Source organism: Myotis lucifugus, unplaced genomic scaffold (assembly GCF_000147115.1).
Source record: "Myotis lucifugus unplaced genomic scaffold, Myoluc2.0 scaffold_254, whole genome shotgun sequence".
In the NCBI taxonomy this organism is placed as follows: Eukaryota; Metazoa; Chordata; class Mammalia; order Chiroptera; family Vespertilionidae; genus Myotis; species Myotis lucifugus.
In genome coordinates, this window is record NW_005871302.1 from 1182908 (window position 1) to 1198262 (window position 15355).

General features: G+C 45.4%; 1 protein-coding gene across 1 annotated transcript in view; it reads left to right on the forward strand.

The window, feature by feature from the left end:
- The window catches only part of UBE2Z (ubiquitin conjugating enzyme E2 Z), a 15742-nt gene extending 793 nt beyond the window's left edge, over nt 1-14949 (forward strand). The window contains 6 exon segments of the mRNA XM_006098932.3: nt 1572-1664; nt 3531-3718; nt 6025-6136; nt 7832-7944; nt 8597-8687; nt 12909-14949. Coding sequence (XP_006098994.1) covers nt 1572-1664; nt 3531-3718; nt 6025-6136; nt 7832-7944; nt 8597-8687; nt 12909-13079 — 768 coding nt within the window. The 3' untranslated portion in view covers nt 13080-14949.
- The last annotated feature ends 406 nt before the right edge of the window (nt 14950-15355 follow it).

Here is a 15355-nt window from a genome sequence, read left to right on the forward strand (position 1 = left end):
CCCTCTCGCGCAACGCCCGCCCCTCTCTCCCCTTTTGCACCCCAGCTTGCTAGGGCCCCCCTGGGGCTCCCCCTCGGGGGCCCCCGGGTCGGCTCTTTCCGAGACCCGTTTTTTAAACACACACACACACACACACACACACCCGCTTTCTTTTCTTGGGCTCAGAGCCGAGGCCAGCCTTTTTTTTTTTTTCCCTGTTTCCTCAAACCCCCTCCCTAGCGTCCCTTCCCAAGGCTAGATCGCTTCCCGCACATGCCCACAGTCTTCCCTGGACCCCTCCACTCTCACACCTGTTCCAGGAACTCGGGCTTCCGCCCCCCATCTCACTCTGGCATGTAATATCCCGGTCAAGATATTTCTTCCCTGTAGTATTTTTTCCTATGGGTTATCTATGGATGATTATTATGGATTTCCTATGGATTATGGTTTACTTTTCTGAAGTAGATGTACCCAATTCAAATATAGGAACAAGGTCCCAAGTCCCTTCTGTGCTTGCTTCTTGGGTGACTGATCCTGATCATATCATTTAGTTGGTAATATTTTGCAAACATGCTTAGCATAGTTCCTATTGCATAGGAGAAGGGCACTGCTTTTCAGCTGCTGTTAATCCTGAACCTTGGTGGCTGATGACCAGACTCTTTCTCTCCCATGCTCCCCTTACAGTCCATCGAGGTGTTCTCATCCCCCGCTTTCCAAGTCCCTTCACGTGTATCTCTACCTACCTTTCAAGATTTTAGTGGAAATTAAAGAGTACATTGTGTATAATAAAGTACTTGGCACAGTGTGTGACACAGGACACAGTTTTCCAATCCTGACATACCTTGAATTCTGCCAATACTTATTTTTCTCTGCTCTACTTGCACTTTTTTATGTCCCTATGTCCCCTGGTAAGTCCCTAGCCCTTTTCCACCTAGAATGTTCCCCATTAGACCCTTGCTTGCAACGGATGCATTCTAGTTTGTGAGATAGGACCTAGAAATCCTCTCCATTCTATAGTAGTCACTGCTTGTCACCTTCCAGATGTGAGATTCTCAGCAGTTTCGGAGGGTCCCCTCCGCAGCCTGAAGCGATTTCAGCCCCATTAGTCTCCTGGGCAAGAAGATCATTGCTCCCTGCTAGTTCACTTGCCAACAAAGGTCCACAATGGTTTATGGAATTCATTTTTTAGTGGGGTTGATGGTGCCTTCCCAGTTAACTAAAAAAAGTTTTCATTTAGGATTCAGCTGTAGTACCTGAGAATCTCGGGGGTGGGAGTGAATGAACTGCCATGTGGGAGGAAGTGAGAGTGAATGGGATGTGGCTTTTCCAGGGTGACATCTGATGCCATGGGGATCTCTGATTTTTTTCCCCCTCTCCTTATCCTTCCCCTGAGGAAACAATGCCCCTTTGATAATAATTTGCTCTCTGTCTGCCTGACAAGTACTCAGCTGAGATTTCTCAGCCAACAAGACAGTGTAAACATTTGTGGTACCAAGCACCACTTTCTCGAACCCTGGCCTCATTGAGGTGATAACAGCTGTCCTGTTCAAGGGATTCCCCTTTTTTCTCCTCTCCCTCACTCCCTCCCCCACCTCCTCTTGGTGTTATACAGGGATATCATGTCCATTTATAAGGAGCCTCCTCCGGGAATGTTCGTTGTACCTGACACTGTTGACATGACTAAGGTATGTAACTTGCTGGGAGTCGGGATATATTGGGAAATTGGGCCCATAAAGTTGGAAGAGTCTAAAAGGTTATCCAGCTCACATCTCTGATTGCATACAGAAGGAATCAAGCCCCCAAGAGAGTAAATGGTTTGCCCAAGATTACACAGTGAGGTGGAACAAAGCCTGGAACAGGTATCTTATTAGGGTGCCAATAGGTCCTGCTTGGCTTGGAAAATCCCAGTTTACACCTATTGTTCCAGCTTAGCTATTAATAGGGCACTCTTTCATTCGCAGAAGTGCTTCCGTTTGGACAATAAATTATGTGGTCACCCTACCATTGTACTACCCAGCTCTTCTCCCATCCCACCACTCGTGACCTTTAAGTGTGCTGCTATAAATCAGGTGCAGAGAGGGTTGGGGATAGGGCAAGCTCAAGTGAACAGTGTTCGTAGTTAAAAGGCATTGTTTAGGCTCCTGTCCCTACTGGTTGCTTTTGAGTATCCCTTCCACCCAAATACCTTTCTTCTCTTGTCCTTCACACACAAAACAGAGAAAGCTTAGTATGTAATGTCAAATTTCTCTGGCATAGATACACAGGCTTCTCTGTCATCAAGTGTTCTACCCTCAGAAGTGAATTTGCACTTAAGCTGATGTTGGGAAGAAATCAGATTTCCTAAATCTTGTGTTTAATGAAAACTCATAGTTTCAAATTTCTTAACAGTAGATTCAGATTTTGTATTGTTGGTATCTGTTATGAATAGGTTTCTCTTTCAATCAAAAATTTTTTTGTGGTTAAAAATGTTTTTCCTGGGACATCTTGTCCTCGGTCAAGTATCAGTATTAACATGCTAGTCCCTCGATTCCCAGAATCGGTGCCATGTTGATGCCAGTTGAGCTTGCTATTCCAGTGACTGAGGCTGAAAGAAAACCTAGGGTGCCGCCAGAGCAAGGCAGGGGCTACACACTGAAGCGTTGGATTGTAGGTCCTTGCTGTTCGAATTCTGAGTAACTTACATGCCTAGGAACCTTGTAGAAGAAGAAATATAACTGAGTTCAGATGAGGGAAATCTTGTTCAATCATCATGGCTGGAGGAAGAGAATTTAGTGTTCTGTTTTAAGTGCTACTGCATTTTTTCTTTTTTAATTTTTAAGAAAATTAACCTACAGTGCTGGGGAAAGTTTTAGGATGGTCTAATGGCTCTGAGTAGACCATGAAGTTTTCCCGATTTTTCTTAGTACCTTTGACACAGCTGGATGCTCCCTGAGACACATCCTCTGCAGTAGGTTTGGTCCTCTGTAGAGGAAGTAGACACCCTGGGCCTCCATCACAACCCTCAGCTCTACTGTCACTGGCACCGGTGCTGTGGCTTCCAATCCCTTTCCTCTTTTCCATTCATCTTACTTCCCCTTTGTGCCACATAAATGGAGGGTGGAGTTGCATCATACGCATGTTAAACTTGGACAAACCCAAACATACATATTCAGGAAAAAATACATATTTCTTAAAATTAAACAGGTTAGGATAATACTTTACAGATGCATATCATATTTTGTACATTGGTGTTCTATCCATTTGCTATACATAACACTGGTCAGAGAAGTTCGAGCAAAAAAATAGGCTTTAAGGGAGGATGATTTTGACAAGATTGACTTTTCACCTTAGGCTCTACCTTTAGAATGTAACCCCTGAGTAAGATGCCACTCCACTGGGCCAAACATGTTTATTAATATGAGTGAGCACAGGCTGTTCATTCTGCATGGAGAGGATATGGACTGTGGATACCAGAGGAAGGTCCTGCTTCCAGCACGGGTAGCAAGTGGAAGCCAGGAGGGGTTGGGACGGGACATCACCTCACAATTTTGAGATGGGGTTTTATTTTGCAGATTCATGCATTGATCACAGGCCCATTTGACACTCCTTATGAAGGGGGTTTCTTCCTGTTCGTGTTTCGGTGTCCGCCCGACTATCCCATCCACCCTCCTCGGGTCAAACTGATGACAACGGGCAATAACACAGTGAGGTTTAACCCCAACTTCTACCGCAATGGGAAGGTCTGCTTGAGTATTCTAGGGTAAGAGGAGACTTCTAAGTGGCCAAGTTGGTTGTTAGCAAATAATTACTCTAGGCCAGCCTTTATCAACGGGAGTTTCTCGTCTGAACTACAGAACACAGAAAATAATTGGAGTGACTATTTCCTCGATTCTCCCCAGGATGGTCCATAACTAGTATCGTTCCAGATGCAAAAGAGAGAAGTTGATTCATTACATACAGTGGATGCCTTAGTGAAGTGGTTCTCCCTGAGCAGCACCAGCATCTGGGAACTTGTAGCCTTACAGATTCTGCCCCCACCCCCCCACCCCCGCCAGACTTACTATATCAGAAACTCTAGGACTGGGGCCCAACCGTCTGTGTCTTGTAAGTCCTCCAGGTGATTCTGGTGCACACTCCTGTTTGAGAACCACTCCCATAGGGCATCAGGGCTTAATTCTCTCCCAAACAGGTTGAGAAAGGCTGCAGATCTGTGCCATTCAAAACTGTGGGTGTCTTATTTCTGAGTCTCTCATTGAGTGGCTTTGGAGGCGGTGATGATGGTGGTGATAATTATGATATTTTAACAACTGAATGAAAAATGCCTGAGGTTGGAAATCACATCACATACAAAACACAGAAGTTTTAAGTACATTTCATTTCTGGGTGCAACTGAGATTTTGCTTCATGTAGTTCTCATCCATTCCTTTTAATTGCGTTAAGGGGTTGAAAATTCAGAATGGAAATATCTTCTAGTATATTCTGAATTTGGTCCTTTTAGTGTGGTCTGAATTTCCCTGGGGCAGAGAGCAAGTGCAGGTTGCAGTTGAGAAAGTTACCCGTGCTGGTGATACTGTTTTCTTTCTTCCTGTCCAATAATTTCCAGGGTTGTGTGTAGACAAGGTAGCTGACACAAACTGGAGACATGATATATATATATTTTTTAATCTCTCAGACCTAGGGGTATATTCTATAATTGTGACAGTAAGGAAGTCCTGTAAAGGAGGTTGTCCTTAAAGAAAGTCCTTCATCTCACTAGGGTATATAATTGTCTGCAGGTAGGATAGTGGTCTGTGTAACTCACAGTGGTAAAGAAATTTAGTTATTGCTTCTGTATGAAGTTTGTTCATGAAAGTGTTTTGTATTAAATTCTCCTTCATTAGGCCAATATAAAACTATTTTGAGCAAACACTGGCTCACAGTAGAAATAGGGGAAGCAAGATGGCGGTGGGTAAAAGTGGCAGAAGTATGTTGGGTGGAAAAGAAGAAGCTACCCTGAAATTGAATATTTGCCACAAAGAATTGAAGTAGAAATTTCCCGTGAGTTCTTGGGTGATTATATTCACTTTTATTAGCCTCATTTCTTTCCTCCCTACCTAGAAAAAAATGCTGGGCTGACTTACTGACAAAGGAAATTTAATGAAAGTACCATTTTGACTTGAATCCCTGAATATGTGACACCTTAGCACAAAGTTTACAGTTTTGGGGGGAGCAAAGCTGAGAAGAACAGATTGAGAGGTACTGAAGAGCAAGCTCTGATGTAGTTACTGTTTCACATCGCTTACTTGGGCTTTCCTCAAGTCCAATGGGGAAAGAGAATTGACCGGCTAACTTGGAAGCAGTTGTGGCTCAGGTGCCCTCTCATCAGTTACTAAAAATTAAGTATTTTTAATGTCCAGCCCACACTCTTCCTCTGAATATTTGGTCGGATTTATGAAAGAGAGGAGTGGTTTTTCTCCTATTCAAGTTGTTTTTCATATATTTTCAGACCCTCCACAATCTAGAAGTGCCCCTTATTCTATCTTCATGTCCTTTGGCAGAGTTCTGTAATCCTCCAAGAATTTGACACTCCTTGGGGGCTTGATAGAGAACTGGATCCCTGATCATCAATCCCACCATGTGGCCTCTAACCAGATGGCTTTGTCCCCTCTGTCCCTCTGTGCTCAACTTCTCTCTCCTGACTCCATCACACCCATAAGTAAATAAGTAAGCTCTTTGAGATCCACAGAAGTTAACATTTTGACTCCCTTTGGAGCTTTTTCTCACCTTATTTCTTTCATTCTGATTAACAGAACCTTCCCTAGCTACTGTTTCTTTCCTAACCCAAAGAAAATCCTTTCAGAGTTATCTTGCTTGCTTTACCCTCTTTTCTTTTGTCCCACTTGATAAGAGGATTAGGCAGTTGACTGATTTCTTGTGAATGAGGGTGAGACAGAGGTTGGGAAATCCCAGAGTATTAATAGTGAAAGAGAAAGGTTTTGCTGCTAGGCCCCAGGGTGCTTGTGTACTGGTCTTTCCCCCTCTCTCTGTGCCTCATCCCTCTTCCATTCCCTCTGATGTATTTTGCAGCACATGGACTGGCCCTGCCTGGAGCCCAGCCCAGAGCATCTCTTCTGTGCTTATCTCCATCCAGTCCCTGATGACTGAGAACCCCTATCACAATGAGCCTGGCTTTGAGCAGGTAAGGCCAGGTGGGTCCAGCTCTGGGGTGTGGAATGTTGGGTTTTAAGAGATCTGAGAGGTCTATTTAAGGGTTTTGGGATTGTTGTTTTTAACCTGGCTTAGCCTATGTATTAAACTTGTCACTTTAGAAGAAAAAAAAAAAGCTGGAATGCGTGCTCCTCATTAGTGAATTTTTTCCCTTGTAAGTTACAATAACACTCAAGTTATTTCCATTTGACTTGGATTAGTCCACCATGTGGAGGTCAGTGGAATCATTTGGAAATTAATTCTGAGCCTGCTTTGGGGGCTGTGTTATCCAGTGTGTTCTTCTGCATGCCTCCATTCTCCAGTGTCCCCTTGAGGTGTTCTCTAATGACTGCTGCCAAGCCAGGCATTCTTTGGGAGTTATGAAATGAGAGTTGACCCTTGAACAATCCACAGTTGAAAATTCATGTACAGCCCTAGCTGGTTTGGCTCAGTGGATAGCATGTCGGCCTGCAGACTAAAGGGTCCCGGGTTCGGTTCTGGTCAAGGGTTATGGGAGCGTGCAGGAGGCAGCCGATTAATGATATTCTCTCATCATTGATGTTTCTATCTCTCCCTCTCCCTTCCTCTCTGAAATCAATAAAAAAAATTTTTTTTTAAAAGGAAGAAAATTCGCATATAACTTTGACCAGGGGTCCTCAAACTACGGCCCACGGGCCACATGCAAATACAAATATTGTATTTGTTCCCGTTTTGTGTTTTTACTTCAAAATAAGATATGTGCAGTGTGCATAGGAATTTGTTCATAGTTTTTTTTTAAACTATAGTCCGGCCCTCCAACGGTCTAAGGGACAGTGAACTGGCCCCCTGTTTAAAAAGTTTGAGGACACCTGACTTTGACTATGATGGGCCCTTTGCATCCATCTATTCAACCAACTGTGGATTGAAAATGGTATTTTTGATTCGTGATTGGGGATGTGAAGATACTGTTTTTTTGTGTGTGTTTTTTTAAATATATTTTATTGATTTTTTACAGAGAGGAAGGGAGAGAGATAGAGAGTCAGAAACATCAATGAGAGAGAAACATCGATCAGCTGCCTCCTGCACACCCCCCACTGGGGATGTGCCTGCAACCAAGGTACATGCCCTTGACCGGAATCGAACCTGGGACCCTTCAGTCCACAGGCCGACGCTCTATCCACTGAGCCAAACTGGTCAGGGCGAAGATACTGTTTTTGATCAGCTGTTGGTTGAATACACGGATGTGAAACCTGCAGATGAGAAGAGCTAACTATATTTACTGGGGAAAAATTCACATATAATCAATAATGGTAGAACCGTACAGATGTGTAAAGGAGTTGACCAGGAAGCATCCTGATATCTTACAGACTTTCTAGACTGAGACTCCTAACGTCATTTATGCATGATTGGTTCTTTCTCACCAATCCTTCCCTAAGAGCCTTTCATTTCAGGCTTTGGGAAATTTGATGGATCTAGTTTGGTGCTTATAAATCAAATGACTCGTAACAGAGGATGGGTATTAGTATGCATTGGGAGGAGGTAAACAGTCTCAAAAGCAAGGCCTAGTTGCTCTTTAATGGGTTTGCCATACAGTGAAAAGATATTCCCTTGTTCAATTGCTTGGGTCACATGCTCCATACTAATTCTGAAGTCTTCCCATTGGCTTTTTTCTGTGTACTTGGATTCTATGGTGTCTGTCACGTTATAGGAGAGACATCCAGGAGACAGCAAAAATTATAATGAGTGTATTCGGCATGAGACCATCAGAGTGGCGGTCTGTGACATGATGGAAGGAAAGTGTCCCTGCCCTGAACCCTTACGGTATGTATCTCGAGATCCCACTTGGAACTTGTATTCCTTTTGGAGATTTAGCTGGTTCATACCTTTGAGAACTTTTGAGGCAAAACCCAGAGTTGGGCACCAGAGGGAGACAGAGAAGAAGCAAGTGGTTTAAAAACATGTGGTTCTGAGGGTTCCCCAAGAGGAAGTTTAGAGAGAGAGATTGTCTGTTCTTGGAGAATATCAGGCCTGATAGGAAAGATATAGTCCATATCCTCAGGGAGCCCCCAGTTTCGAGAATCTGGACATAGTAAAGACATAACTGTTCTACAGCCAAATGAGGTGTAGAGCACTTCATAATAAACGTATTTCTTAATGTCCAACTTTATTTCTAAGTGTTAAAACAAGAAGAATAAAGTCAAGAGTAATGAAACAAACTTCCTTGGAGAATGTTAAGTAAGAATTGGAATTAAGGATGGCCTATGGAAAACAAATGAGATTGAGCAAGACATGAGTTGAAGTTGGGATTCCAATGATTGGTATTAAGTTACTCATTTTATAATCCTTAAGATGTAGAGAAATCAACCATGGGCTTAGGAACTCTAGCTGTTTAATTTGGCCTTAAGCTTCAATAGTGAAGGGGTGACCCCTTGCCCCCTTGTTCCTAACTTAAGTTTCTCTGCTTGTTTTCCAGAGGAGTGATGGAGAAGTCCTTCCTGGAGTATTATGACTTCTATGAGGTGGCCTGCAAAGATCGCCTGCACCTTCAAGGCCAGACTATGCAGGTAATGCAGCCCCTGCTGTTGACTCCAGAGGCCTTCCAGCCGACTATGTAAAATCCCCCCTCTAGAGTGACATCCTGTCATAGAACTCAGAGCCAAAAGGAACCTAGTTTAGTTGAGTAGCTGAGGTTCAGAGAGGATCCTGACTTGCCTAAAGCCATATGGAGTTGGTTCTAAGCTCCTGGCATAAACTAGGTACTCATGAGCAGAATCTGAATCATTCTACCTAGAACTCCTCTTCTTGGTCAGTAGTCTTTTCAAATCAAGCTCGCCGAAACCGGTTTGGCTCGGTGGGTAGAGCGTCGGCCTACGGACTGAAAAGTCCCAGGTTCGATCCCGGTCAAGGGCATGTACCTTGGTTGCGGGCACATCCCCAGTAGGAGGTGTGCAGGAGGCGGCTGATCGATGTTTCTCTCTCATCGATGTTTCTAACTCTCTATCTCTCTCCCTTCCTCTCTGTGAAAAATCAATAAAATATATTTAAAAAAAAAAAAAAAAAAAATGCAGCTCTCTCAGAATCCTAAGGATTGTAAGGGTAGAGTCATCTATTGGAATTATGTCCCTAGCCCAGAGGGGTGCTAAGAGAAAGAAGGCTTAGAGAAGCATCCTATATAATAAAGAGGTAGTATGCAAATTAACCCTCACGCCCTCACAAGATGGCTGCCTACAACCAGGCTGGCACAGGGGGTTAGTGAGGGACAACCAAACGACTGAACAAGCAGGCTACGTGGAGCGACCAGGCCGGTGCGGGCGGGGGGCGGGGTGCAGTGGGGACGATCAGGCCGGCGGGGGCAGGGGCAGTTGGGGATGACCAGGCGGGGGGGCGGGGCGGCAGTTAGGGGCTACCAGGCAGGCAGGGAGGGGGCAGTTGGGGGCAACCTGGCCAGCAGCATGGGGCAATGAGGGGCGATCAGGCCAGGAAGGGGGGGCAGTTAGGGGCAACCAGTCAGGCAGGCAGGTGAACTCTTAGGAACCAGCGGTCCAGGATTGTGAGAGGGATGTCCAACTGCCAAGGATCGGGCCTAAACCGGCAGTTGGACATCCCCTAAGGGGTCCCAGATTGGAGAGGGTGCAGGCTGGGCTGAGGGGACACTCCCCCTCCCCCCCACCCCCTGCATGAATTTCATGCACTGGGCCTCTAGTTGTATATATAGTGTTATATGTTGAAATTCCTATTACAAGATGGTAACCAATTATTCATTCTGTGCATATACTGGGGAAATGTGCTTCAGCTTCCAATAAGAGTATAGACCTTGTCCTAGCTGGTTTGGCTCAGTGGATAGAGCATCGGCCTGTGGACTGAAGGGTCCTAGGTTTGATTCTGGTCAAGAGCACATGCTTGGGTTTCAGGCTCAACCCCCAGTAGGGGGCGTGCAGGAGGCAGCCGATTAATGATTCTCTCTCATTGTTGATGTTTCTCTCTCCCTGCCTTTCTAAAATCAATAAAAATACATATTTTTTAAAAAGAGTACAGAACTTAAGGCTTCTTTAAAGAAGAGATTCTTAGTCTGGCCGGTGTGGCTCATGGTTGAGGTTCAATCTATGAACCAGGAGATTACGGTTCGATCCTGGTCAGGGCACATGCCCTAGTTGCAGGTTCTATCCCAAGGTGGGCTATGCAGGAGTCAGTCGATCAATGATTCTCCTCATCATTGATGTTTCTATCTCTCTCTTCCTCTCCCTTACTCTCTGAAATCAATAATTTTTAAAAAGAAAGAAAAAGAGGTTCTTATGAAATCAAATTGCAAATAGGCTTTAAAATAAACAGCCTGGTTGGTAGAGTGTGAGAACCCTTAGTCTTGAAGGACTAGTCCTTGAGTCTTTTGGATCACTTACTGGTGATGTTACTTAGAAATATGGCGAGTTGGGTAAATGACTAAGACGTCTTAAGGTCCTCTCCAGCTCTTCTTGGGTTCTTCTCCTCCCCCACTCCCCCCCACTTCCCACCCAACACCAGCAGCAGTAGAAGTAAATGTCTTGTTCCCTCAGGTGCTGCTTAGAAATGTTAGTTTCCCTATCCTCCGGTGCTGCTTAGAAATGTTAGTTTCCCTATCCTCCCTTCAAGGACTTAACACCCACCTGACACATTTAAACTCAAAGGGTAAGGCCAGCTCAAGAGTATATCAAGCCCTGATTCCTGGTCAGAGCACATGCCCAGGTTTCCAGGTTGATCCCCAATAGGGGGCGTGCAGGAGGCAGCCGATCAATGTTTCTTTCTCATTGATGTTTTTTCTCTCTCTCTCTCCCTCTCCCTTCCTGTCTCTCTAAAATCAATAAAAAAAAATATTTATTTTAAAAAGTATATTGAAGATGGTGGATGCTGTGGTTTGTTCCCCATCAGGAATTCTCATTGCTGGTACCCAGCAGCATTTCCAACATTCAGTCTATTAAGGAAAAATAACTCATGATGAGGGAAGGAAAGGGAGCGCAACATCTGGGGAGGACAGTGGGTAGAAATGGAGCCAATGACGAAAAGGAAGATTTGGCCTCGCTGGCGTGGCTTAGTGGATAGAGCGTTAGCCTGGGGACTGAAGGGTTCCGGGTTCCATTCCAGTCAAAGGCACATGCCCGGGTTGCGGGCTTGATCCCCCAGTAGGGGACATGTAGGAGGCAGCAGATCAATGATTCTCTCTCATCATTGATGTTTCCATCTCTCCCTCTCTCTTCCCCTCTGAAATCAATAAAAATATATTTATTTTTTTTAAAAAAAGGGCCCTGACCAGTTTGGCTCAGTGGATAGAGCATCGGCCTGCGGACTGAAAGGTCCCAGGTTCGATTCCGGTCAAGGGCATGTACCTTGGTTGCGGGCACATCCCCAGTAGGGGGTGTGCAGGAGGCAGCTGATCGATGTTTCTCTCTCATCGATGTTTCTAACTCTCTATCCCTCTCCCCTCCTCTCTGTAAAAAATCAATAAAATATTAAAAAAAAAAAAAGGTTTGGAAAATTGATAGCTCCAGAGTAAGTGTGGATTTCAGCCTTTGGGGGGAATGTAACCTTCATAAGTGTAAAATGTGCGCTGTGGTCACAGTGACTGTGATTTGCGTCACCTTGTCCCTGATCATGAGGGTAATATGTGGGCAGAATAAGTGTGGAAGGAGTTTATGTGGGTGAAGCAGACAGTTTGTGAGAAGTAAAAATCATATGCTTTTTTGTGACCGCCAAGGAAAGTAGTCTCCATTTATTTGAGCCTTGGCCTCACTACTTGGCTGCCATTTCCTTATGTAGCATTTTTAATTCTTTGTTTTGTTTTGTTTGTTTGTTTGTTTGTTTTGTTTTAATTCATATATTTTTATTGATTTCAGAGAGGAAGCGAGAGGGAGAGAGAGAGAAACATCCATGATGAGAGAGAATCATGGATCGACTGCCTCCTGCACGCCCCCTACCGGGGATCGAGCCCACAACCCAGGCATGTGCCCTTGACTGGAATCGAACCTGGGATCTGTCAGTCCGCAGGCCAACACTCTATCCACTGAGCCAAACCGGCCAGGGCTTAATTCCTTTTTTTATATCCTTCATCCCAACTGTATTTATTTTTGGACTTTAAGGACAGTTAAGCCCTTTCTGTGTAATGTTTGGAGATCTTTGATCTAGAATGACAAGGACTAGGATCAAGGCTAGTTGGCCCTGGCATGATGCCCAGAAACCTGCACAGGAATATGGTGATTGGTCCCTGGGAAAGAGTACAGGTGCTTATTTAGAAGTCAGAACTAAGTTCTAGACCTCTCTGTGACCTTAGAAAACAAATTACCCTTTTTGAGTACAGTAAGTCCTCACTTAATGTTGTTAAGTTCTTGGAGCGGCAGCAAAACAACATATAACAAAACCAAGTTTACCATAATTGATATAAAGAAGAATTGAGTTCCTAGGCATCAGTGTTGAACCAGAGTGATTCGAGGACCTATTCTATAGGCAATGAAGGATAATTTCCCCCTTGTATTTCTCTTGCCTTTAGTGTCCCCCTCTGTATATTGGCTTGTTTCTGAGGAATGCAAACACACTTGAATGTTGGCCAAAGCCAGACCTGTCTGGGGCCGTACATGTGCCATAATATTCCTGAACAAAGATTATGTTGTCTGCTGTTCAGAACTGTCTGTGCTGTGCCCTCCTCTCTTCCTATGATTCAGAAGTTGAGCATGCGTTTCACATGGGCCCAAAGCTGCTCTCGCTAGGGTGAGCCACCCAGACTTGCATCTTCCATCCCCCTTGTCTCCTTTCCCCTACAGGACCCTTTTGGAGAGAAGCGGGGCCACTTTGACTACCAGTCCCTCTTGATGCGCCTGGGACTGATTCGTCAGAAAGTGCTGGAGAGGCTCCATAATGAGAACGCCGAAATGGACTCTGACAGCAGCTCGTCTGGGACAGAGACAGACCTGCATGGGAGCTTGAGGGTTTAGATCCTGCTCCCTTCTCCCTTCCCCCCACTTGAGAGTCCCAGCAAGTTCCTTCCCCCACCCCAGGGATGGAGAGGCACTGTGTATCTCCCTCCAGCGTGACGTCATCCTGCAAGATGGCAAGAACCAAGCAAGCTTGGATCTCCCAGGGTGTGGGAGTGGGGAGGCTGTTCCTGATCTGACTTCCCTGGCTCTCGAGCATCTGGGGCTGTGTTCATCCCGTATCAGGGGCCAAGGGACCTATGCAGGAGCACCTAGGGCGAGGGCCTCTGGCAAAAACGAAACAACCAACACACCTCTCCAAAGGGCCAGCTCCTTAGGGATAGTTGGGAGACAGAAATTGCAATTCCAAGAGGGAGTGTGCCCAAATGATTTATGGGGTATCTGGAAGGGAGCTTGGGGTGGGGGGCTGTTTGTGACACTTAAGCCGTCTGGGTGGTTGGTTGTCTGTCTGTCTTCAGTCTTGAAGCAGGGCTTCCCAATGCCCTTTTTCTCCTTGCCTCTTTTCCCCCGTTATTTCCCATGGGCCAGCATAATTTTGTTTTTCCTAATTTATAGTCACTGTTCTAGACAGACCAAAGAGAAGGAACAGTGGTGGAATCTAGGCTGCTGATCAGTGAGTTTTACTTAGCACCTGAGCACCTTTCTCTCCTCCCATCCCCTCACCCATTTCTAGATTTAAGACAGAAGGTAAATGTGATGGGACTGAACCAAAGTCTTGGTAAAGCCTGCACAGGTACCATAAGGAAGCTGAAAGTACTATTTATTCCCAAAATCATTGATTTGAAAAGTTCCCACTTCAGGCAGCTGCTGGATGTATGATAGAGCCACTATATAGAATAGTCTCTTACAGATTTTCATCAATACTAGTCACAATGAGGGTATTTCTCCTGGGTGGGGTGAGGGGGGAGGCTGATGCTAATCCTGTTGTATTTTGTTTGGCTGTCCTTGTGTGCTCCCCCCATCCCCAGCCTCTAGTCCCCCTTCCTCACATCAAGGCCCAGGGACTAGTGGGGAGCAAGGGTAGCCAATGGCAGAGGAGATTGGGGGTGGAACTCTGGAGACTCCTACCCTTCTCTCCCTGTCCCTCCCTCCCAGCTGCTGTTTGTCACTGGCTCTGATGGGTGTTTGCCTGGCTGTGTTGCTTATCTGTATTTAGCTGCAGTGATCCTTTAGCTGGTTGGCTCAGAAAAATGTGCTTTAGGTGCCCTGATACTGGGCATCGAGGGAGTCCGTATTTCCCATTTTGGAGGGGTTGTCCCGTGCTTTCCAGATTCTTATGTTACGGCTCCCAGTGGGTTATTGGTGACCCGCCTGACACAGGGCCCCAATCAATATCCAGCCACATGTAAGAGAGAGGATAACTTGTATTTGCTCTTCCAGCTGCTATGGAGGCCTCTGCCTTGTGAATCATGGGACTTCCCTGGGGGAGTTGGGAAGGGGGTTGGGCACAAAGGAGAATGTCCTACTTGGGGGGGGTGCAGGAAGCAAAGAAACTGGACAGGAAGTGGGTCTGGAGAGCGGAAGTTTATCTTGGATATCTAAAGGGTGGTCTTTCCACAAGGAGACTCAAAAAGGCACCCTGCTTCCAATTTCCCTCTCCCATTCCCAGAGCTGTACAGGGCTTAGATTGCCCTTGGTCTGTCGGTCCAGTGTTGTCTGTCATCCATTTAAGTGTTCCCACTTTCAAGTGACAATCTTCTCCTTGGCCCTGCCATGGGCAGAGCATGTCTGGCATACTGGCCTGACTTTTACTCCCTAATCTTGAGGAAATATATGCACAGGAGTCAAAGAGATGTCTTTATATCTGACTGTACATAAATGAAGTTTTTTTTTTTCTTTTTGGTGCAATAAAGTTTGTTTGGCAGAAGGAGGAAGCGCCTATGGGTGTGGGAGGGCTTGTGTAAAGGAAGAATGGGATATTAACAACTAACATCTCACCTAGGTCAGAAAGTAAGTGCTCAGTGAACGGTCTGGAAGCTAAAAACGAGTTGCATGATGTGGATGGGAGCAGGACTACTGGTAAAACTTCCATCAACCAGAAATAGGGTCTTTTTTCGAGGCTGTAGCTCTGGCAATGAAGGAGAGCAATGCCATTGGAGTCTCAGTTGCTTCCAAAGATATACCTATTCAGAAACTGGAAAGTGAGTGTGTCCTACAGGCACAGAGAGAGGTAAAGATGGACAAGCTATATCCCCTACTAAGGGAAGGGTGTCTTAGTATGGATAATCCATTGGGTTTTGTTTTCTGTACTAACTCAGCCCCTGGGAGTTTAGCAT